This window comes from Ursus arctos, unplaced genomic scaffold (assembly GCF_023065955.2).
Source record: "Ursus arctos isolate Adak ecotype North America unplaced genomic scaffold, UrsArc2.0 scaffold_13, whole genome shotgun sequence".
NCBI lineage: Eukaryota > Metazoa > Chordata > Mammalia > Carnivora > Ursidae > Ursus > Ursus arctos.
The window spans coordinates 52,460,842-52,487,148 of record NW_026622797.1 but is presented as its reverse complement, the minus strand read 5'-3'; the positions used below and the strand labels follow the sequence as shown (position 1 = coordinate 52,487,148).

General features: G+C 35.0%; 1 protein-coding gene and 1 pseudogene across 2 annotated transcripts in view; both read right to left on the bottom strand.

The window, feature by feature from the left end:
* The window catches only part of ATG5 (autophagy related 5), a 124,254-nt gene that overhangs the window by 81,901 nt on the left and 16,046 nt on the right, over positions 1-26,307 (bottom strand). For both annotated transcript variants that reach the window (XM_026511715.4, XM_048225910.2), the window contains one exon: positions 18,786-18,864. In XM_026511715.4, coding sequence (XP_026367500.1) covers positions 18,786-18,864 — 79 coding nt within the window. The remainder of the gene's footprint in view (positions 1-18,785; positions 18,865-26,307) is intronic.
* LOC125283617 (cytochrome c oxidase subunit 1-like) lies at positions 12,330-18,485 on the bottom strand (annotated as a pseudogene).

Sequence of the window (26,307 nt, the reverse complement as noted above, 5' to 3'; positions counted from 1 at the left end):
TAAAAGTCTGTAAAAATGAAAAGGCAAAAGGAGAGTATGAGAGAGAGAAAGGCAAAACTAAAAGATAGGAGAGGATATGGATGGCAGAGAGTCGGTCCCTGCCTTAATCAACTTTACAATCAGCAGTATTTGCTTAGGCTAGCTTGAAAGGATTTGGCCTGACCTCCTGACCAGGATAAACAATAAAATGTACATCATATCAATTCTATTATATTCAAATGGATTAGCATTATAATAATTATTTCTATTTAAGAAAACTTTAACTTTGTTATACTTGATCTCTAAATTTAGAATGGCTCTTTTGGATATTGTACAGTTCTCTATGCTGCTAGTAAATTTAATTGTCCATTTTGGGTATGTATGAGTGGCAAAAAACATGAAAGTTCACATTCCAAAGAAAATATTATTTTCATGTAGTTTGAATTTATGATCTATTTAAATTTATGTACTGTTAGAATTTCTTAAAACTGTATACAATCTGATTATGAAAAAAAGGAGTTAGGATCTCTCAAAACAGTGGTTTGAGAAATCAGGGGGGAAAACCCCACCATTTTCTAGTGTTGCTTCAGTACAGGTGCTATTCCCAGTGGATCCAAAATCAGAGAAAGTACTGAAGTTTTGCTTTTCCCAGATTTTCATTGTTTTGCAGGTTTCTAAACTTGACCAATGGGGACACCCATAATTGATAGCTGACAATTACAAACAACTAGTCTCAACTGCAAATGAGGGTTAATCAGGAGAGTGCAGGTATTTGTATACATATGTTTCAACAGAATATTCTACATCTCTATCTAGGAGAAAAGCAAACTATTTAATGAAATGAATTCAAAGGAAATATGAGAGCAGTAACTGAAAGAGGAAATATCTACGTAGGCAGTCACAGCAACTGAATTAACCGTGGCAATGAAAAAAGTGACAGATGTCTCAGTCAAAGCCCCCTCATCTCCTACGTATGAGATGTTCCTCCTTCCATGATTAGGTTGGGGTGAGAGCAGGAAATCTTTTTTTAAAGCTTCACCGTAAGATTCATACAGACTCTCGATTCATTACACTTCTAGTATCTTCTTAGTTACATTAGCAGTTGTGTATAAGCGCATATCTTTTCAGTCCAAACAAATTCTTGCAAATAAAGGTAGTGAGATTAACACCATGTTTATTTGCTTTCAAGAATCTTCCAAGTCACAATGCCTGATAAACTGATCTAATTTCACTTTTACAGAAGTAATCTGGAAAGTACAATTTACTTAGATATTATTAGCAGTGTTCTTTAATTAAAATATTAATCCAGACAGTCTGATTATAGATAAACGAACAATACTAAACTGAAACTACTTACAAGTGGGGAAAAAAAAAAGCCTTTCAATTTATTGATAATACTGCAAGCTCAGCACCAAAAGCAAAGGCACCAAAAGCAAAAAAATAAAAAACCAAGTAGGACAACAACAAACTAAAAAGTCTGTGCACAGCTAAGAAAACCATCAACAAAATGAAAAGGCAACCTACCGTAGAGGAGAAAATACCTGCAAATCATATATCTAGTAAAGGGGTAATATCCAAAATACATATAACGAACTCATACAAGTCATCAACAAAAACCAAACCTCCAATTAAAAAATAGGCAGAAGATCTAAACAGAGATTTTTCCAAAGAAGACATACACATGACAAATAGGCACACATGCTCAACATCACTCATTCTCAGAGAAATGCAAACCAAAACCACAATGAGATACTACTTCACACCTATTAGAATGGCTACGATCAAAGGATAAGAAATAACAAATGTTGATGAGGATGTAGAGAAAAAGGAACCCTTTGTACTGATGGAATATAAACTGGTGCAGCCACTATGGAAAACAGAACGGAGGTTTCTCCAAAACTTAAAAAATAAAATACATATAATCCAGCCAATTCCACTTCTAAGTATTTATCCAAAGGAAACGAAATTGCTATCTCGGAAGATATAGGCAATCCCATGTTCACTGCAGCATTATTTACAATAGCCAAGACATGGAGACAACCCAACTGTCCATTGATGGATGAATGGATAAAGAAGATATAGTATATGTATACAATGGAATATTATTCAACCATTAAAAAGAACAAGATTTCAACATTTGTGACAACATGGATGGACCCTGAGGCATTATCTAAGTGAAATAGGTCAGAAAGAGAAAGACACATGCCATAATGATCTCACTTATGTGTGGAATTTAAAAGGGGGAAAAATAAAGCTCATAGATACAGAGAATAAACTGATAGTTGGCCAGGGGCAGGGGTGGAGGGTTAGGCAAAAAGGATGAAGGGGATCAAAAGATATAAACTTCCAGTTATGAAATAAGTAAGTCATGGGGATGTAACGTACAGCTTGATGACTATAGTTAATAATACCGTACTGCATATTTGAAAGTTGCTGAGAGAGTAAATCTTAAAAATTCTCATAAGAAAAAAAATTTATAACTACGTATGGTGATGGATGTTAACTAGTGATCTTTTTGCAATATATACAAATATCAAATCATTTTGTTGCACAGTTAAAATATAATGCTGTATGTCAATTATACCTCAATTAAAAAATACTTCAAATTCTATTAAGAGGGCAAAACAAACAAAAATTTTCCATATGATCCATAAAGAATCTAATATCCCATTAAAAAATGCAGGAGTTGCTAATATAATGTTATGGACTCAATGTTTGTATCCCTCTAATATTCTCATGTTGAAGCCCTAATCCTCAGTGTGGCTGTATTTGGAGATGGACCCCTAAGGAATCAAATAAGGTTAAATGAGTTCATATGGGTGGGGCCCTGATCTAATTGGATTAGTGTCCTTATAAGAAAAGACAGCAGAGAGTTCACTCACTCTCTCCACACACAAGGAGGAAAGGACATATAAGGACACAGAGAGAAGGAAACCAACTGCACAACAGGAAGACAATCCTCACCGGAAACTGAACACTGCTGGACCTTGATCTTGGATTTTCCAGCCTTGTGAACTGTGAGAAAATAAATTTCTCTTGTTTAAGCCATTCAGTCTGTGGTATTTTGTTACGGCAAAATAAGCAAATTAACATACACAGCAATGTAACTTTATTTGATTGTTGAGTCACCTTTAATAGACTCAGCATTCTGAAAGGGAAAATACAAGGCCGTAGTTTAAAGCCTTATTTTATAAAATCTTAAAATTTCTTTCCAAGATCACTTTGGTATGTGTGCACGAGGGGATGGAAAGGGAGGAGATTTTTCAAATATATCTTCTAGGATATAATTTTCAGGATGAAAGAATATGCTATGAAAGTAAATGGAATCAATGCTAAAATCAGCACTAAAATGTTAAATTTTCTTGATTCTCTTATATATATATTTTTTAAGATTTTATTTTTTAGTAATCTCCACACCCAAAATGGGGCTCAAACTCACAACTCCAAGATCAAGAGTTGCACAACTCCAAGAGCCAGCCAGGTGCCCCAATTTTCCTAAATCTTCTAATTTTACCAAGATCTAATCTACAAACTTACCTTCAACCAATCATTTGCTTCCCTCCTGGTACAATCTAAGGAATATCTCCCATTGTGTTTGCTAGATTCCATTTTGTGAGTCTTTGAAACCCAGTTCAATTAATTATTCCTGTTTCTTCCTATAATTATCTGTAACCATTTTTTTTCTAATCACTGTTTCTCATTAGCCGTTCCTAAAAATAAAACAAGCACCCAAAGAAAAACAAACTTCCTTCAACCTCAACCTCCTTCTGGCTACAGTCCTCTTTCTTCTCCCCTGCAGAGCCAACCTTTAAGGTGACCAAGCTGGCAATCAAGCTCTTATCCACACAATCTGTCTGCTACCCTCACCACTCTTGCAAACTGCTGTCTTGAAGGTCAACAATGATACCTTCCAGTCCTTGTTTTAAGTCCTCACCAAACATCTAACACATTTGAATATACTCTTTGAAGCAGTCATCCTCAAGTCTGTGACACCACACCTATTTTTCTCTGTTTCTCATTCTCATTTGCAAAAGCCTATTCTGGCACCGTTCCTTAAATGTTGTTGTTGGTTTTTTAAAAAGATTTTATTTATTTATTTATTTTATTTGATGGGATGGGGGGGGGGGGGAGGAGCAGAGGAAGAGGGAGAGAATTTCCAACAGACTCCATGGGAGGGTGGAGCCTGACACAGGGCTCGATCCCCTGAGATGACAACCTGACAAACCAAGAGTCAGCTGCTTAACTGACTGAGCCACCCAGGAGCCCCAAATGTTGGTATTTTTCAAGTGTCTAGTCTAGCACCTCATTGCTTTTTTTCATTCCACATACTCACCTTCATAAGCTTACCTACTTCCACATCATTTCCAGACTAATAAAAGTCTCAATATCTGTCTCCAGCCAAGATCCTTCTCATGACTAGTAACCTACATTCATTAATCTAGGAGATATGCCATTAGGCATAGGAGACGTCAACAAATCCCAAAGTAAAGAAATAAGTTCCCCCCCTTGACTCCTCTTCCCTATCTCCTACATTCAAGCAAGTTCTATTGAGTCCACATCTTAAACAGATCTGAATCCATTCACTTTCAACATTCCCAGAGCTGCTTTCCTAGTACAAACTAACAACTATCTGACATTTCTGAAAAACCTTGCAGCTGGGTCCCATGCCCCAAATCTTAACACCTTTAATGCATTTTTCACATTTGGAGTCACAGGGATCTTCCAAAAATGCAAATCAGATCTTCTCCCTCAGCTGCTCTGCTCTTCTAGAATAAAATCAAACTTCATCCGAAGCCTTCAAGGTTCTAAATGATTTACATCTTCTGCTAAGTTCGTCATCATAATCTCCTGCTCCCACTTCACATATTCCATTTTCTTTCCCTTCTCTCACACACACATTCTCTGCTCCAATGATCTTGATTATCTGTCACCTGCTCAAACATTCTTTCAGTCATACTCTCTCATTTCTGTGCCTCTGCACAAAATATCTCCTTTGCCTAGAACACTCTTTCTCCTTGCCCATCATTTGACCACTTAACACAACTACCCAAAAATATCCTCCTCCATCTTCAGGTTCAGTTCTGACATCACTTCCTCCAGGAAATTTCTTACTTCCCAAGTGTAGGTTAAGTTCACAACGTTCATATACTTGACTCTACAATATCATTTATATTCTTAGATCATACTATTCTTTTTTTTTTAAAAGATTTTATTTATTTATTTGACAGAGAGAGACAGCCAGCGAGATAGGGAACACAAGCGGGGGGGAGTGGGAGAGGAAGAAGCAGGCTCCCAGCAGAGGAGCCTGATGTGGGGCTCGATCCCAGAACACCGAGATCACGCCCTGAGCCGAAGGCAGACGCTTAAGGACTGAGCCACCCAGGCGCCCCTAGATCATACTATTCTTAAGCTCCACAAGGCAGAGACCATGACTGTTCTCTCCTGTGCTTTCTCAATAAACTTTGTAAATTAAGTCAACTTCATTGAGATACAATTCACAGAGTGAAATGCAGAAATTTTAAGTGTACAGTTAAATAAATTAACACTGCATAAGTGTCAGCCCAAACAAGTTATAAAATATTACCATCACACCAAAAAAAAAGTTCTTTGGTGCTCTTTGCAATCAGTTCCCTTATTTTGACCCACCTAGCTGATCTAATTTGTATCACAAGATTAATTTTGCCTGTAATATAATCACATACAAATAGAATCATATTAGGTAAGATTGTGTAATCTAGCATCTTTCACTTCTTCTCATAATGCTTTTGAAATTCATCTATGTTACTGCATGTATAGTTAGTTCCCTTTTGCTGTTGAGTACTATACGTACCACTGGATTGATAAATCAGTCTGTTCACCCAAAAACCTGTTAGTAGACATTAAGACTCTATCCAGAAGGACGCCTGGGTGGCTCAGTCAGTTAGGCGTCTGCCTTTGGCTCAGGTTCTGATCCCAGGGTCCTGGAATCAAGTCCCACATTGGGCTCCTGACTCAGCAGGGAGCCTGCTTCTCCCTCTGCCTGCCGCTCCCCCTGCTTGTGCGCTTTCTCTCTCTAACAAATAAATAAAATTAAAAAAAAAAAAACTGTATCCACACTGTGGCTATTAGTGTACAAGTCTTTTGTGAACATGTTTTCATTTTTTTTTAAGACTTTATTTATTTGATGGAGAGAAAGAGAGCACACACACATACCACATACATTTATGTATATATTTAAACTGTTCGAGTTCTTTGGATTTGTTCCAAAGCAAATGATGTATTAGGGAACAACTGGAACAATGTGAATTTCACATTTACTTTTGTAAATACTGTCCACAAGAAATACTAAATGAACAAAGAAATTGCACACAGCTAAACTGAGCCACAAAATACACACATCTCAGCAACAGATCTGCTACCTCAATTCATATTACAAGCTATACTCACCCACATTCGATGCTACAATTTTGTCTGATTTGATAACTTTCCTTCCACCACTTCACAATAACTGACAAGCTGCAAACCCTTCCGAACCTCATCTCTACAAGCAAACTTAGTCTTTTTCAAGATAAAGTGCCAAACTTATTATAGTATTTATGTATATAACCATTTAACCTACGTAAAACTGTGCTTTTACTAGGTCCCTATCTTTTTCATCACTAATAAAGCTTTTGGGTTTGTGCCCTTAATGCATTTTCCCTGTAAGTCCTGTGATTTTTAACAGCACCTTGTTTTTAGGGAAAACCTATTTCGCAGTAGAGCAAAACTACCCATAGAAGTGGTAGGAACAGACATCTTTGCCTTTTTCCTGATCTTACGGTGAAACACTCAACCACCACTGAGCATGATTTTAGCTGTAGACTTTTCATATTTACTCTTTGTCAAATCGAGGAGATTCCCTTCTATTCCTAAGTTTGATAAGAGCTTTGAAGACAAATGGGTACTGCATTTTGTCAAAAGCTTTTTTGGTAAGGATCTACGTGATTGTATGATCTTTTCTACTTTTTTCTGTAAATGTGCTGAATTACATCGATTCATTGATATTTGAAACTCGAATCACCCTCATATTCCTGGGACAATCTCAACCTGGTTGTGGTATATTACCCTTTACTGCTAGATTCAATTTGTTAGTATTTTCTTGAGAGTGTCTGCATTTATGTTCATGAGGGATATTGGGCTGTTTTTTTTTTCTCCTTTAATATCCATTACACGTTCTTATATCAGTTACTTTGGCCTGTTAAACAAATTGGGAAATATTCCCTCCTCTTCTATTTTCTGAAAAAAGTCTGTGAAGATTAGTACTATTTATTCCTTAAATATGTGATAAAATTCACCAATGAAACTTGGTGAGTTTCACTCTGTGAGGAATTTTTAATTACAAATCCAACCTCTTCATACATTTAGAGGCTATTCATATCTATTTATTGTGTCAGTTTCAGTAAATTGTATTTTTGCTGAGTATGTCCATTTGTCAAATTTGCTAGCATAAAGTTGTTCATTATATTTCCTACTATCCTTTCAATGGCTGTAGGACCTGTAGTAATATCCCATCTTTCATTCATGATATCAGTAAGCTATGTTTTCCTACTACAGAAAGTTTTTACATCCCTCTAAGCCAAGCTTTATGAGAAGCCCACAAACTTTAATTCTGTTGTGTTTCCATTATCATTTAGTTTGAAATATTTTTAAACTTCCCTTGTGATTTCTTCTTTGATACACAGTTAACTGCGGATTCAGTGACCCCATCCTTTAGACAAATGTGGTCATACATTTTATTTATACAGACACTATAAACCCTCCTTTAAAATTATATTATTCTTGCTTTTAATAGTCATTTGCCTTTTAAAAAAGTTAAATGAGGTAATCTTTTACATTTATCCTTTATTTCCCATTTCTAGCGTTCTTCACTCTGTAGCTTATTCCAGTGCTTTAAGATATCACTGCATTGTATTTTGATCTCTCATAAGACAGCAGCCATCATTCATCATCACTTATTGTTCTCTTTTATGTCATGTTTTTTTTTTGTATAGGTTTTTTATATTGGCTTTCACCAGTCTGATTATGATATACTTGTTTTTGTATATATTTACCTGCTTTGAATTTCCTGAGATACTTCAACACACAGATTAATGTTTTCTCCCCAAATATGAAAAATTATTAACCATTATTTCTTTTAAATTGAGACATAACTCAGATACAATTCACTTAATTCACCATTTAAAAAAGTACATTTCAGCAGTTTTTAGTATATTCACAAGGTATACAACAATCACCACCATCAAATTACGCAACTCCAGAAAGAAACCTCATTTTATAAGCAGTCACACTAATTTACTTTGTCTCTATAGATTCTACATATTCTGAACATTTCACATAAATGAATCACAGTATGCACACAATATGCAGGCTTTGTGTCTTTCTCCTTCTACTTATCATGACATTTCAAGGCTCGTCTATGCTATAGCATGTATCAGTACTTCATTCCTTCTCATGGCCAAATTACATTGTTTGACCCTCAAACAAGTGGTTAGGGGTGCCAACCCACATCTCTCCCCGTGCAGTTGAAAATCTGCATATAACTTTTGACTCCCCCAAAATTTAACTACTAATAACCTATTGACTGGAAGCCTTATCAATAACATAAACAATCGATCACGTATTTTGTATGATATATGTCTTATACATTGTATTTTACAATAGAGTAAGCTACAGAATAGAAAATATTAAGGAAAAGAATATACTGTACTATATTTATCCAAAAAAAATCTGTATATAAGTGGACCCACACAGTTCAAATCCATGTTGTTCAAGGGTCAACTATATTCTGTAGATATACATTTTGTTTATCCATTCAGCTGCTGATGAGCACTGGGACTGCTTCCACTTTTTGGCTATTATGACTAATGTTGCTATGAACATCCCAGTACAAGTTTTTAGGTGGACATGTGTTTTCAATTCTCTGGCGTATGTAACTATGACTGGAATTGGTGGGTCATATGGCAAGTCTATGTTTAATTATTTGAGGAACTGCTAGACTATTCTCCAAAGCAGTGCATCATTTTACCTTTCTAAGAGTAACAAGTAACATAGGAGAGTACCAATTAATCCACACTCTAACACCTGTTGTTATCCAACTTTTTGATTATAGCTATCTTAGCAGGTTAAAGGGATAACCCAATGGTGTCTTTCTTTGCCTTTTTTTTTTTTTTTTTTAACAACTATTCTGAGCATCACTTCATGTGCTTGCTGGCCATTTATATATCTACTTTGGAGAAATGTCTACTCAAATACTTTGCCCATTTTTTTTCTTTTCTTCTTTTTTTTTTTTTACTTTGCCCATTTTTAATTGGGTTATTTACCTTTTTATGACTGAATTCTAGGACTTCTTTATATATTCTGGACACTGGATCTTTCTTAGATATATGATTTTGCAAATATTTTCTCTTATGGGTTGTCTTTTCACTGCCTTTGAAGCACAAAAGTTTTTCATTTTGATCAAGTCCAATTCACCTGTTTTTCTTTTTCCTTTGGTTGTTTGTGCTTTAAGTGTTATACCTAAGAAATCACTGCCTAATCCAACATCACAACATTTATTTTTTTCTAAGAGCTTTATAATTTTAGTTCTTACATATAGGTCTCTGATCTATTTCTACTTATTTTTTTATACAGGTCACTTTCATTCTCTTACATGTGTGTATCCAGCTGACACAGCACGATCTGTTGAAAAACTATTCCTTCCCTCACTGAACTCTCTTGGCAATCATATAGAAAATCAACTGCCCACATATGTATGTGTTTTTATTTTGACTCTCACTTCTACTCCATTGATTTATGTCTGTCCTTATGCCAGTATCATGGAGTTTGGGTTATTGTAGCTTTGAAACCAAAAAATGGGAATCTAATCATTATTTCTTAAAAACATTTTTTTTTTAATTTTTCCTGAATCATTCCCTCTTTCCTCTTCTTCTAGGACTCTAAGTACATGTATGTAAGACTGCTTGACATTATCCTAGAGGCCATCAGGACTGTCTCCCTCCACCACCAGCACCAATTTTCTTCTCTCAATTCTTCATATTGGATAATTTCTATGGATCTGACTTTGAGTTCACAAAATCCTTCTTGTGCCATCTCCAATTCACCATTAAGCCTATCCACTGAATTTTTCATTTCAGATATTGTTCTTCTACAATTTTGTAATCTTATTTTAAGTCACTGAGTTAATAGTTGCTTTAATTCATTTTTCCTAATTCCAACTGTGGGTTATCTCAGGATCAGTTTTCATCAACAGCATTTTTTCCCTTGGATATGGTTCAAGTTTTCCTGTTTATTTGCATGTATAGTAAATATTGGTTGTATGCTGGACACTAAATATGGTGTGAGAATTCTAGATTACACTATCTTCCTTGATGAGTTTTGTTCTGCCTAGTGCCTCTCCTTGATCCTAAAAAGGCCTAATTTTAGGCTTTATTAGAGCAGATCCAGAGCAATCCTTACTCTTTAATAGGAGTTGACAAACTTTTTCTATAAAAGGCTAGACAGTAAAGGTATCAGACTTGTGGGCCACGCAGTGTCTATAGCAAGTGCTCAACTCTGCCCTTGTAGCCCAAAAGTAGTATGGAAATGAAATAGCATGGATGGCTGCATTTTATTTTTGTTTTTAAGATTTTATTTATTTATTCAAGAGAGGGAGTGGGCAAGACAGTGAGAGAGCATAAGCAGAGGGGGAGCTGCAGAGGGAGAGGGAGCAGCAGACTTCCTGCTGAGCAGGGCTCAATCCCAGGACCCCGGGACTATGACCTGAGCTGAAAGCAGACACTTAACTGACTGACCCACCCAGGTGCCCCTGGATGGCTGCATTTTAAAACAAATTTATTTATAGTCACCAGAATTTATATTCCACGTAATTTTCAAGTTTTACAAAATACTGTTCTTTTTTAAAAATCTTTTTCTAGCCACTAAAATATATAAAAACCATCCTTAGATCACAAGCCATACAAAAACAATCAGCAGGCCAGATTTAGCACAGACCATAATTTGCTAATCCTGTTCTGAGATATAATTCTTACTCCTATAGCATGATCTTTCTGATCTCAGATAAATATTTAGTATGTTAACTAGGTCTCTCTCTACCCTAGATGGACTAGAATCCAACATCTCCAGGTATAATGGGGCTTGTCCCACTCTAACATGCATTCTCTTATCTGACCTTGAGGAATATTGCCTATGAATGTGCAGACCAACTCTCATTAAAGGACTTTTGGGAAACTCACACTTACAATTTTCTGAAACCCTGCTCAGCAAATTCCAGCTGCTTCAGTAGCCCAGAACTCCAATCTTTGCATCCTTAACTCAGCAGGACTTCCCTGCTCTGGGTTCCCTGCTTGAGTTCCACTCCCCATAACACAGTCAGGAAACTATCCTGAAACACAGAGATGGGCTAAATGTGGTGCTCACCTTGTTTGTTCTCTTTCTCTCTAATGTCCAGTGCCTGAAAAGAGCTCTACTTCATATATTTTGTCCAGTTTTATAGCTGTTTATGGCTGGAGGAAAAATCCAATCCAATTACTCTGTCACAGCTGAAAAGCAGATGTTAACCTCAATAAATATTTGATGAATAAATTAATGACTAAACAAACCATATGTTTTAAGTATACATGACCCTCCATCCTCTCCACCTCCTTCACACCTTTCTGTAATCCCTTCCCATGGGCTATAGACAGGATCTTGATTTGCATTTAACCAAAAGAATACAGCAAAGTCTTTGGGATCTTACTTCTGTGATTAAGTCACACTATATAAAACTCCAATCTTGCTAAAAGACTAGTTCTAAAGACTTTTTGTTGACCGAATGAAGTAAGCTGCCATACTGGGAAAGTCCATATGGCAAGGAACTTCAAGCAGCCTTTGGGTGCAGAGTGCAGCCTCTGACAGTCAACAGAAGAAAGGGCCCTGAGCCCTACAATCAAGAGGAAATGAATCTTGCCAGCAACATGAGTGAGCTTAGAAGAAGATTCTCAGTCTCCAGGCAAGGATGTAGCTCAGCCAACACAATGATTACAGTGAGGCATTAAGCAGAAGATCCACAGAAATTGTGAGATAATAAGTTTGTGTTATTTTAAGCTGTTACATTTGTGGTGATCTGTTACACAGAAACAGAAAACTAATATAATACACTACTGATAGATACTACAAAACAACTACCAATATTCAGAGCTGGCAAGTACATGCAGAAGCATGGGAATGACCATGAAGTGCACTCAAGAACAAGGAAAGCTACCTCAGACCTATGTCATCAACACACAGTGGAAAAAGCAGAAATATAGTAAATTACCTCAGGGAGGTACAAAGAGGGTGGCTCTTGGCCTAGCAAGAGAGAACGAGACCATGAGAAAAGGGGTGTGGGCTGTCATACAAATATATTTAAAGAACAGTCAGAACCAGTGGTAGTGCCTTCCAAGCACTGTAAGAAAGACAGAGAATACCTTGGTCCAAAAACCTAATTTTGTCTAGTCACCATCATTCAGCAGTGTTTTGCACAGAAGCACTTACCGTAACACTGACCCTCTTTTACCTAGCAAATGTGAGCTCTTAATCACTATCAAATAATAATCACTATCAAAATTTAAAACTAAAATCTATGCTTTTATCAAAACCAAAATACACCAATTTAGCACCATGTTATCAGAAGAGAAAGAAGAACACCAAGGTATTATTGACTTTGTTTACTCATTAAACTTTATTTAGGATATGCAATAGAACTAGGCATTTTAAAGAACCCACTATGTTCACCTGATGTTACTAAATTTTTGAATCATGTAACAAATTTCTCTTTTTAAAAATTCCACACAGTGTAAGCAACTTTTTTATTACAATAAAGCTTTGTAAGCAGCATATGCATAGGAATAATGTAAATATTAGAGGAAAAAAAAACATAAAGAGAAAGCCAAAGTAGCAAAATGTTAGCAACTAGCAAATCCAGGTAAAAGGTAGGTGGATGTTCACTAGACAACTCTCAACTTTTCCAATACAGACTTAAATTTTTTTTAATTAAAAAGTGAAGAACAAGAAATAAGATAATTTTCTCAGTAAGCTAATGAAGTTTAGGGATCATAAATGTTCTTTAAGCTAATTAGAAGTCTGAAGAAGTTACCATTTTCACTCGTTTTGGTAAATGGAAAAAGAAAGCAAATATCCAAATCTATGTTTTAAAGCAGTAAACACTTTACAATTATGTAATGTTTCTCTCTCAGAATTCCAAAAATAATAAAAAATTTCTAAAAACATTAATTTTCTGAATCATCCTTACAACCTTTTGGTTCTTTACACAATATTAACTTTTAAATTTGCACTGTTCTCCAAACTCTTGTTATCAACATGTGGTCTGCTGAACCAGTAACACTGCATTACCTGTGAACTTGTTAAAAATATAGAACCTCAATAGCCAAACTATGAAAGCAGCCCAAGTGACCACCGATAGATGAATGGATAAAGAAGAAATGTGTGTGTGTGTGTGTGTGTGTGTGTGTGTGTGTGTGTAATGGAATATTATTCAGCCATAAAAAAGAATGAAATCTTGCCACTGGCAACAACATGGATACAGCTAGAGAGTATAATGCTAGGCAAAGTAAGTCAGAGAAAGACAAATACCAAATGATTTCACCAATATGTGGAATTTAAGAAACCAAACAAGCAAAGGAAAAAAAAGAGACAAACCAAGAAACAGACTGTTAGCTACAGAGAACAGATGGCTACCAGAGTGGAGATGGGTTGGGGGATAGTGAAAATAAGGGATAGGTATTAAAGAGTACACTTATCATGATGAAAATAATAAATATTTATATATTCATAGCTTTAGGATCATTGATGACCCATAGTCTTTACAGTGAGGGAAGGATTATTAATTTCATCTATTATATAACGAAACTGTAGTGATGGTAAGACAAGATTAGGACAGTGGCTAGTGGAATAGTTCAAGCTGTTTCTACTTCTTGTATATCTATTGTACTTGAGTGTTAGGTTATCTGTTACATTAATGAAATAACGTACATCACTAAGGAGCTAATCAGGAGAATAATCATTAATGTACATCATGAAGTGTAAAAGTTCTTCTACAACAGGTGATGTTGCATCCTGGAAACCTAGCTGGAATGGATTATGTCACCAAGATATAAGTGTTTGAACCTATAATTTCACTTTGATAAAGTTATATAATTTTTACTAATACCTCACTAATTGAGAAATATATAGTAGTTATGATATTGGCTTGGCACCAGCTGGAGGAGGTTTGATTCCTTCCCTTCTTATTTTACATTTATGTAAGAAGATTCTTCAAATGTATGATATGGGGGGGGCATCCATGTAGTCATTTGAAATAAGTAGTTGTTAATTCTACTACTGCTATTTGTGGCTTAGATGCAAATTCCTGTCAAATTATGAAAATTATTAATATTATTGCTGTTAATGAAATGAATGAACCTATGATGGATGAGATGGTATTTCATGTTGTATACACATTTGGATAATCAGAGTGAGGTGGGAGCATTCTTCAAAAGTCAAGAAAGTGTAATGGGGAGAAAGTTATGTTAACACCTTTGTGTTTGTGAAATGAATTTTTGCTCAGGTTGAGTTAAATGTATAGCCTGAAAACAAGGGAAGCTGGTGAACAAATCCTCCTACAATGCTAAATAATGCTTTTATTGATAAGATGTAATGAAATTATGCTACTACATAACATGCATCATGAAGAACAAAGTCCAAGGATCAATTAGCTAGAAGTTAAGTCCTGCCAGGTCTCCTACTGTAAATAAGAAAATAAAATGTAAGGCTCAGAGTATGGCTGACAATCACTTAGTATTTCGTCCATGAAGGGTTTTCTGTCAACTAAATACTTTTACTCTTATAGGAATGGCACTCATTATGGTAGCTGTTAATAAAACATGCTCATGTGTCAACATCTTGCCGACTGAGAATATATGATGAACTTGTGCAATAAAGTCTAAAAATCCAATAAAAAAATAAAAATAAATTTAAAAAATAAAAATACAGAACCTCTGCCCTCAGCCCAAACCTGCGGAATCAGAATCAAAATCTGTACCTTAACAAGACACAAAGGTAATTTGTATGCACATTAGCATCTGAAGAACACCGCTCTAGACATTAAAATTTACTATGAATATTATGTATCTATTCAAATGACAAGCAGCAGTCCATTAAAAATTAGAGAAAATACCCAAAAGCTATTTAGCAGGTATTCTCTCCCAAGAATTCAGTCTGAACCACAAAATGATCAAATGTGTGTGCCCGGTAGAGGCCGGGGGGGGGGGGGGTCTCTTGGAGACTTGGTCTCTTTATTATTGCATAAAACCTAATCAAAATCAATTAATATCTTTGAAAACAACTGTAAAACAAATTCCAAGCAGTCTGGTTAAAATACAGACATCATTTGATATACTCAATATCATAAAAGATAAAATACATACTGAAAAATCAACTGACATAGTTACTCAATAAATTCAATCACTGTTAAACTATTATCTAGAAACTAAAAACAAAACAAAACCCTGCTTCCTCACTCTAAAAGCATTTGCTTTTCTACCTGCAAATGTCTTACTCAGTTTCATTATAATCAATCAAAAGCCATAAAGTAGTACAACAGAAATGGGCCTACATTAATCAGTATAAGCCATCAATTAAACACTTGGGGACAACTTTTGAGGAAAGCTAAGTCTTACAATCCTAAATAAAGGGAACTTAGTATACAGAAAGAAATCTGGACAATAATTTTCCTCCAATATGGGCCAGGGGCAGAAAGTGTAAGAATAGCCAATAGAAATACATAGGTAGCTTGAGCAAATTTAAAACACCCTCTATAATATCCTTATTAGCTCTAAGATTCTGCTTTCTATTTGATTACTCTAATAAACTTCCCATCTGGGAAGAAAATGGTGACCAACCAAAGACCTCAAAGAGTAATTCATTTAAAAATGCCAAGAATATACCCATTATATGTAACACAAAAATCATATTTTCTATGAAAAATAACTATTTTCTAGAATAACAACAAAAACTTGGGGAGAATATTGGCACTGTTTTACAGTTTTGCAAATATCTTTAATGTTTGACTTTGTAGAGAATAGATGAATTATTTGCTTCTACATGCAATGCTCTACAGTGTTGTTTTGGCTAATTTGTATAAATATACAAGCTTATAAAAATATGTAGCTGGAAAAAGGGTAGCATTTTAACAGACTTCAGATTTGTGGATATTCTTTGTTGATACTCCACCAGATTCAATAAGTATAGTTTATTATAACATTATATGGAATCTGAAAGCTTATCAATAAACATTTTGATCTCTGTTACATTAAAATCTCTAATTCTGACCTTGCATTTTGAATGGTTCTTTTTCACATGCATTATTTTGTTACATCATGCATTGACCATTTGGAAAATATTTGTTTACTGAATTAATGTAGATCTTCTCTAAACGCTGACACATTTCATTACATAAAATTTCTTAAAAATCAGATCTGTTAAAAGGACCAAAAATCTCAACAGAAAACTGTTTTAAGAATAATAAAGCTGTCAAGGTCATGGTAGCAGATATGTTTTCCAAAATTCTAACTTTCATTTAGAAGTTCACATTTTATCACTGGCAACAAAAACTGTTGTCCTAACAGTGAGAGATTCACTTCATTTATTTTAAGAAACTGTCTTACAAATATACCCAAGTCTGAATAACCATACTTTATCAGTCACTCTTTAAAATAAAAAAATGCTGTTTTATGAAAAAAGTGGCTTGTTCAGCTTGCCCTCAAACAAGGGCATAAGTGATTTTCCTTAAGACAACCATCATATTTGACATAGAACAGAAGTGCTTTGTATGTACTCTCCATTTCAACACACGGGAGATTAAAAAGACATGGACTTAAGAGTTAAGATTAACAATACTCGATAATTTGTACTGCTTCATCTAGAACAGTCTTAAGTGAAACTGATATTCTTTCTACTGCAAGTGTGTGGCAGCGAAGATGACAATAACCACTTGCTGCACAGTGTGGTGCACCGCCCTGCTCTGTGCCATGGTGCCCACAGTTTTACCCACCATCTCTTCTGCAGATCAGTACAAATGTAAACACAGAGGAAAAGGCAAACAGCATCTTATTATTACGGAAATAGATTTGACCTCATGGATCCTTTCCAAGAGCTTCTGGGTACCCCTGTCGGTCCACAAACTGCTTTGAGAACCACTACACTAAAACAATCAAAACAATTCTAAGCCTTTCCTATCATTATTACAATCCACTGATTCACTCAATCAGTAATTACAGAGGGCTTGGTATGTAGTGCCAGGTAGGTACCATAAAGTGTCTCAGTATTTGAGTGTCTTTGTGTCATTCGCTCATGTATCCCAAGCATCTAGATAGTGCCTGGCTGGCACACAGCAGACTTCTGATAGTTGTTCAATGAATAAATAAATGGGTAGCTATGATGTATTTTAACTTAGATTCCAAAGTCTTAGAGTACATCCATCTCTCAGACAAATAATCTAATTTTGGGAATTATTTTTCAACATAATGGGAAAGACTAACATGTTCAATACGGAACCTCTACACTCATCATACTTGGAGTAGTTTTATCTTCATACTGTTCTTTTTTTAAAAAAAAAAAAAGATTTTATTTATTTATTTGACAGAGACAGCCAGCGAGAGAGGGAACACAAGCAGGGGGAGTGGGAGACGAAGAAGCAGGCTCCTAGTGGAGGAGCCCGATGTCCCAGAACGCTGGGATCACGCCCTGAGCCGAAGGCAGACGCTTAATGACTGCGCCACCCAGGCACCCCTATCTTCATACTGTTCTAAACTTAAATTATATATACAGGCAGTCTTTGCTTTGCATGGTACCATGGTAACTGAAAGTCATGGATATCAGAACCATATCCTCACTCTGGTTCTGTGGTAACTAAAATCTGTGGTAACATGCTACTGTGCAGAGCACACGAGTGCAAATGAGAGGAAAATAAATGCCAATGACCCAGACACTCCATTTTAGTAAAATGGGAAGGAAAGCATCTTAGGAAGAATGGGTAAGCAGCTTTTGCACAGTGACTTTGAAGGAGTGCCCCTTACAGAAAAGCAAATTTGATACCTAAAATGACTTTTCAAACTCTTAACATGCTTCCCTCCCACAATCCATCACCCTTTGAGAATCACTGCCTAGTGATCAACTAATCGAGGTATTTCAATCCTTCAATGGTATTTGTGAATTGCTTGGGGAGAAGGGACTGAAGAATCAAGGTGGTTAAGGGGAAAGACAGACCACTTTATAAACCATTAGGACAAAATTAAGTTACAAAAAATCTGTACTAGTCTTAAAAACTACAGGAATTAAAATTTCTCAAAACACACTCAGATCAAGTCTTTGGAGTTCTGTCTCCTAACCCTTCTCACAATTCAATCAAAATATCCTTAGAGTTACTCAACAGCATTAAGCTGTACCCCTCCCCAATCCCACGCCCACAGCTACACTCAGGATTTTGTTCTTCCTATGAGATTTTTTTTAATGAATATTAACATTACGAAACATCACAAATTTTAAACAGTGTATTCAGCTCCAACAAATAGGCATTCATATATTAAATGTTTAAATGGCTCTGCCAAGAGTAACAATAAATCGAAAGATACATGAACGAACACTAGCGGCAGCTTAGCCATTAAAAAGTGTCATAAGAGAAGCAATAAACAACTTCACTTAAAAAAAATTCTATTCTCAGTCTACTGACTAAATACCACAAGTGGGAGAAATGGGAAATGCTATTTAAACTATACCTTAAAATGTACTGTGATGTTCCAAGGAAGAGCTGAACTTGATGCAAGAAGATCAAACAGCAAACCAATTGGATAATGCCTAAAAATGAAAGAGTACATTTTAAGAAAGAATATTTTGAAGTTATAACTACAACTCCAAAATAAATTTCAGCACATACTGTAACACCAAATGTCAGGGGGCTATTAATCACAAATCATAGAATGATAACATTTTACAGTTACTTGCCTAAGCTAATATGGTAGAGTTTCCAGGTATCAGTTTTTTTCTAAGCATTTCATTCATTAAAGCCTCGATATATACAATGGGGTTGTGCTAAAGCATCTCTTATCAGGCATGACCACCATTACATCACCCTACTGCAGTATCTGATTACCATCCCAGTATTCACATTGTACAGTTTTTTAAAGCTTATTTAAATGTATCTTTAAAATTTTTATAACAACTTAAAATATTAGAAAAACTTAAGAACTAAGAAAAGCACCTAAAAAGCATGCCATCTCTATTTTGTGGTAATTACTATTAACATTATTGAATGTGAGTCTTTTATTTATGCATACATATGCAAATATAGATTAGGCTTATCCTTTACAAAACACTATAACCTGCTTTTTCCATAATAACAACATGTCAACATTTTCCAAAGTCACACAATATTTTTCTGCAACCTAAGACTAAAGTTTTTTACAAAAATAAATTCTGGACTTCCTAAATAAGAGAACACTTCCAAATATAACCATTACTTACAGTGAAGCAAATTATCGAGCAATAATATAAACCTTGCAGATTTCAACAAACAAATCTTATTTTTTAAATCATCCTTTTAAAGAATCTAAAGTGGCTTCAATAATGAAACAGAATTAAACAATACTTTCGACAAAGGCAAAAAGAGGACTACTTGGTGTCATGTACGACAGTCCTGTTCTTTACATGTTAGTGAGTTATTCCTAGATTTAGAAGCAGAAAAATTTGGAAATACATCTAATTCCCCTCAAAATGAATGACCCAATACACTGCCTAACCAAGATTCAAATATTAACTAATACTAGTTATGTTTGCTTACATTTACATAATACAACTGGTGAAAAGTCATCAATCACTAGCGATCATGTTATTTAGAAAGAATTTAGAATGAATGCCCTACTAGTAAAATAAAACAGTGGGTAGTCTTAGTCATATATGTGTTGTATCTCTTAATAATAACCCTTAAACCTCCCTATTTGAAAGTTAGCATCTAACACAAATCTTTCATAACCAAATATGAATACTGAAGGAAATTTTAGACTACCTAAATAATAGAATGTTTCCTTCAGAAACATTTCAGAACCCAGAAAAAAAACCCTGGTCTGTCAAAAACTAAAATAAAAATAGTAATTTGAAAAACAAAAATACTGCATTACAGAAAAGTTATAGATTCTATTCAATTCTGATCCTTCTCTCTGAACTTCTTCAAACTGTACAAGCTCTACATGATGCCTTGTATTTTTACAAAACAGACCTTTGTTAGTCCTCATTCTATTCCAGGAATTCTATTTCACCATTCTAGGAATTATTTCATCATTATTTATCAATTATGCCCAACTATGCTAAAAAAAAAAAAGACTAAAATAGGAACAATTTGGAAGAATAATGGCATGCCTAGAAGGATGATACAATAATGAATCCTTCCATTTTCTCATTGTTTCACCTAGAAAATTACATCATATTTCAAGGAAGTATAAAATAAGGATGCAGACCCCATCTTTGGAGTCTGCTTTTATCTATCATTAATACAGCTGAAAATTCAAAATGTCTAATTTTCCATGCATAATGGGAAAGAGGAAAATTGACAAGGGAAGATGTTACACAATTATTACATAAATCAGAAGGTTTTAACAAAGACAGCCGTACTTTGGACTTTAATGACAGTGGTAAAATTGATCATTTAAGTGAAATCTCAGACTACAAGTCATTAGATAATATTCTAGGTGAATTTTACAGAATTCAAAAACTAATGAATGATTTATTTCTAAAAGACATGGCATTCTTATCCACTTACTCATTCAATGGCAAGAAATTCATCATGCAATATTTTATGACAAAAACCTGAACCATTTTGTTAAAAAGATGTGTGATTGTATTTTTTCATCTTTTATACCACTTGTGCACCGCAATTTACCTGATAGTAAGTGAGCAAGAACTAAAGGCAGATTTGTACCAAAGACAACTAGAAGGAATTACGTGATGTAGAAATGAACAAGTATTGAACTGATCATTCTAACTGGTATTTACTAATGTAAACGATATTTTACAACAAAATCATGATTTGTCAAAGGTTTAAAAATTTCTTTAATCATTGCTGTTTAGCACAAGAAGAGCCAGAAGTCACAATAAGCTAGAACCTCTTCGAAGTCTATTTGAATGTATGACAACTAATGGGTAGTTAGTTGCATTCAGAAGACACTGCCCATTTCCATTATCCATACCTTCAAAACCAGGAAAATATGGAGCGTAAATCCGAATGTGCTGTATCTAAATGCTTTTTAAAATTTCTAATAAAGTTGTCATACACTATTCCTTTACTTTTCTCTAAGTTATTTATAAAATAACTTAAATATATATATATATTTTTTAAAGTTCACTGGTCTCAGATGATAAATGATGACTATTTTTCCCAATATACTAAAGATTAGGATGAAATTTAAATATTATGGTTTCTAATACTTACATTTAATTATAAATGTATGTAAAGTATCAACATAAAAGCACTCTAAATATAACTACTATCCTGTAATAAACTTTAAAAATAAAACTGCAGCAGAAACAGCTACTTACTTCCTTCTATTATCAAAGTCTACATGTACAGCCTGTATGTGGCTCAATGCAGATGGATATGTCAGAATGATTTTGACGCAAGGATACTAGCTCCAAACAAATATACTATCTGAATTAACTGGTTCCAAGACTGCTCATTTCTGATGAGTCTATTAATATGCAAGAATTTCTATAATAGAAAACAGAACTGGCAAGACTTAAAGGTACTGAATTTCTCTTACACTATAATCTAATTTACATCAAGGGTTTCAAAAGTACTAATTTGTACAACTCCTCTAAACAGATATTCTACATAGTTTTGTCAGGAGGCTCCTAACCCACAACATAGAAACCACATAAGCCATAACTGTAAGTAAACCATAATGTAACCATTTATCTGTTATGTTGCTACTCCTGCCAATCTAACCTAAATTTAAGAGAAAAGGAAGTGGTGAGGATATCAACCTGGAATATATCCCAGAAGAGGGCCCAACTAGTAAAGGTTCAACCTACTGCCTGATAAAAACTCACTGTACCAGAATAGTTAGCGTTAGGTCTATTTTTGCACTTTATTCATTTTCTTTCTCTTCCTTAAATTGCTCTAGTCTTTTCTAAATTCAGTTCTCAAAATGAGTAATATTTTCATTTTTCTTTGCATAAGGTCTTTTTTCTTTACCCTTTCATTACTGCTAAAATACATACACACATACCGGCCACATGTATAGCAATAACGGATATGTTCCTAAGTCAGCCAAGGGTGCTCTCAGTAGTCTAAACATCTGCAGTCAGATAGCAAAGCAGTATTCTAACATCAGCATTGAAAGAAAGTTTCCCCATATACTAGAGAGAACTATTGTCCTACTCCATCTCACTGAAGTAAATGCATCCTATTCATAAGTCTACTAGTGATTCACTGGAAACAGGATTACATTTCATTGAAGGAAGAAAAAAGGTTCAAATTGGGACACCTGGGTGGCTCAGTCAGTTAAGCATCCGACTCTTGATCTCAGCTCAGGTTTTGATCTCAGGGTCACAAGTTCAAGCCCCATGTTTAAAAAAAAAAAAAAAAGACACAACTCAAAGGTACACCAAAGTAATTTAATGTTTACAATCAATTTTGCCTTCATTTACCTATGGAACAAACACAAACCACTGTAAATTAGCACTGTGTTTCACAGCTTTCTTAACCTATTCTTATGCATGAAAAAGTACAAAAACAGCCAAGGGGATACTACCTGTCTCAAATGCTAAGTAAATTACATTTCAAAATTCAAGTTCACAGAACTTATAAAATTTTAGAAATTCACAACCTTAGAAAAAAGACAATCCATAAGAGAGAAGAGCCTGCACAGTATTTATAATTAAGAGGTTATTTTGTTAAAATTTACTTTTGAAACCAGATAGATACAGTATTAAATTCTGGGTCATTCTGTTAGGTCTATGTTTAAGATCAACATCAGTGTTTGCTTTTTTGGGGTTTAATTCAAAAGGTAGTTTCAACTTCTTACTTTCAACAACCAGTCCTGAAAATAAGTCAATTTACACAAAATAATAATATTCTATTAGAGACACTTGCTTTTATAATTGACAAAAAGAAAAGCTTTTTCTAAAATTTATATTGAACGCCTAAGATACAACCAATATTAGGATATACAAACTAAATGTTCTTTAGAAGAACCAGGAACCGTTCTCTTAAAATAATTTTAATATAAAAGTAACAAATACAAACTTTGAACACTTGATTTACAAATAACCTTCGCCTTTTCAAAATGCAATGTTAGAGCACCCTCTGCTGACTGATCAACTCAAATCACTCTTACAAAAAAAGAAAAAAGAAAAAGAAATCCTTGCTCAATGAGCTAGATCAACACTTTTTATTTGCCACATAATTTTTAAAACTTAAGGAGACAAAGGACTGCGAGGATAAAATAGTAATCAAATAAAGCCCCTCAGATTCTCTCTACAAATCAGCAATATATTAAGTATTCATTATGTTACTACTGTTCTTAAGTATCTTTCTATTCTAATATGGACAGATAACACAAGCAATTTAGAGAAAACATAACAGAATTGAAGAAAACAACAACTAACAAATAGAATATCAGCAGTGTGGTGGAAAAAGTCCTTAACTGAGACTCGAAATCTGGTCCTACTCACTCATTTGAACAAGTTATTTTACTTCTTTCAGCCTCATCTTCTCAATAAAAAGAAGGAACCAATTTAGATTCATTCACCCACTGAACAAACATTTACTTAGCACCTCTTACATATTACTGCTTAAGATACAAGAGCCCATGCTCAGGTATCTCAGGCAGATATTTAAGCACTTATAATAATAAATATGAACAGGAGTTAACAGAGTAAGAAGTAATATCAATTTATGCTCTACCTTCTTTTATGCATTATCTAAACTGGTGTTTGGTTTCCTTTCTCATTTGAATTTATTTAAAACTCCAAAGAATCAAGTATAAGAAAGATGTTATCACCTTACTCAAATAAATGCTCCTCTACTCTGAAGACATTTGCATGGTCTCAAAAAGTCCAAGTCCTACAAAACTTCAGTGGTAGCTGCTTCCCTGTAATGATTATCCTATCATATGAAGCCTACTCCATAAATGCCAGGCAGATATTGATAGCCTATGACTCCTTTAACACAGGAAGAGGACTCCTTTAACATAGGAAAATACTGCTATACTTGGGAGCAAAAGAGACAAGATCAAGACTTAGCCCAGAGGGGCGCCTGGGTGGCACAGCGGTTAAGCGTCTGCCTTCGCTCAGGGCGTGATCCCAGCGTTATGGGATCGAGCCCCACATCAGGCTCCTCCGCTAGGAGCCTGCTTCTTCCTCTCCCACTCCCCCTGCTTGTGTTCCCTCTCTCGCTGGCTGTCTCTATCTCTGTCAAATAAATAAATAAAATCTTAAAAAAAAAAAAAAAGACTTAGCCCAGAGGTCCTGGTTATAGTCATGCCTGGAAGCTATTCCTTCCTCAAATATATGAAGTACCTAACAATACGGAGTTAGTCCCCCTTATGCGGGGGGATATGTTCCAAGACTGCCCCAAGGATACCTGAAACAGCAAACAGTACCACACTCTACATATACTACATTCTCTCCTATACATACAGACCTGTGATTAAGTTTCATTTATAAATTAGGTACAGTAAGAGATTAACAACTTATAATAGAACAATTATAACAAAAAGTTACAACAAAAGTTATGTGAATGTGGTCTCACTCTCTCTCAAAATATCTTACTGCACTGTGCTCACCCTTCTTGTGATAATGTGAGATGATAAAATGCCTACATGATGAGATGAAGCGAGGTGAACGACATAAGCATTATGACACAGTGTTAGGCCACTACTGCCACCCTTCTGACAATATGTCAGAGAAGGATCATCTGCTTCCAGACCATGGCTGACTGAGGGTAAATGAAACTACAAAAAGCAAAACCACAGATAAAGGGGGACTACTGAACTAAAGGAAAAGTTTTATCAAAAGTCATTAAATACAATGACTTACAGCAAGATATAACTATGAAAGTGACATCATGTATACAAAGTTAACACCCCAAAACCTAAAATGAAGATATGTGAATACAATTACTTTCACATAAGCTTTCTAGAAGGAAAAATTTTAATTTTTTACTCTTTAATAAAAGATTCTCAGGGTGTCTGGGTGGCTCAGTTGGTTAAGTGACTGCCTTCGGCTCAGGTCATGATCCTGGAGTCCCAGGTTCAAATCCTATGTCAGGTTCCCTGCTCAGCAGGGACTCTGCTTCTCCCTCTGACCCTCCCCTCTCTCGTGCTCTCTCCCTCTAAGAAATAAATTAAAAAAAAAAAAAAAAAAAGATTCTCAGAAGACATGAGTACTGACAAAATAAAAACATCATATATAGTTAAGCCAAAATCAGTACTCTGTGGTAACAGAGAGAAATAAATGGGTCCAAACAATATTTACTGATATAGAATACAAACTTACACCATACAAATTGTATCAAATACAAAAATAACCACCATACAGGACGGGTTAAAATGGCAGCTGAAGGATGATAACTAAGCAATCATTCATTTATAAAAGTTAAATTGAGGCTTCCCATCTTTTCCAGAGTTTCTCAATTGGGGGTAGTTTTCTACCCCTTCATCCCAGGACATCTGGCAGCATTTTTTATAATCACGACTAGAGGGAATGCTACTAGCACTAGCAGGTAGAGGCCAAGGCTGCTGCTAAAAATCCTACAATGTACAGGAAAGCCCTCCCACAACAAAGAATTATCTATGTCAAAATGTCAACAGAGTCCCTGTTAAGAAACCCTACTGTACACTGATAAAACTGAAAAGGCTAGTGTCAGTCACATGAATTTTTAACAATGTGTATGTAACTAATACACATAGAGCAATACAATTTCAATATCCAACTATAATACAGATAGAACTGTCAAGAATATAGACATATCCTCTATTGCTACTCACCCACAATCCTTCCCCCTCCTTCCTTTCCCTCTACTCTCCTGATCCTTGCTCCTCTTATACTTCTTTTAAGCCACCTTCCCATTCTAAAACCTCCAATTCTTTTGAGAAATAAAAAGAAACAGAAAACATTGACTTACCTATGCTGCCTGAGGTCTAGATCAAGAGTCATAATGAGTCTGATAAGTGATCATGAAGCCTGTCAAAACTGTTTTTATTTAAAAATGAATGCTATAAAGAACTTTGTCATCCTTTCCCAGAA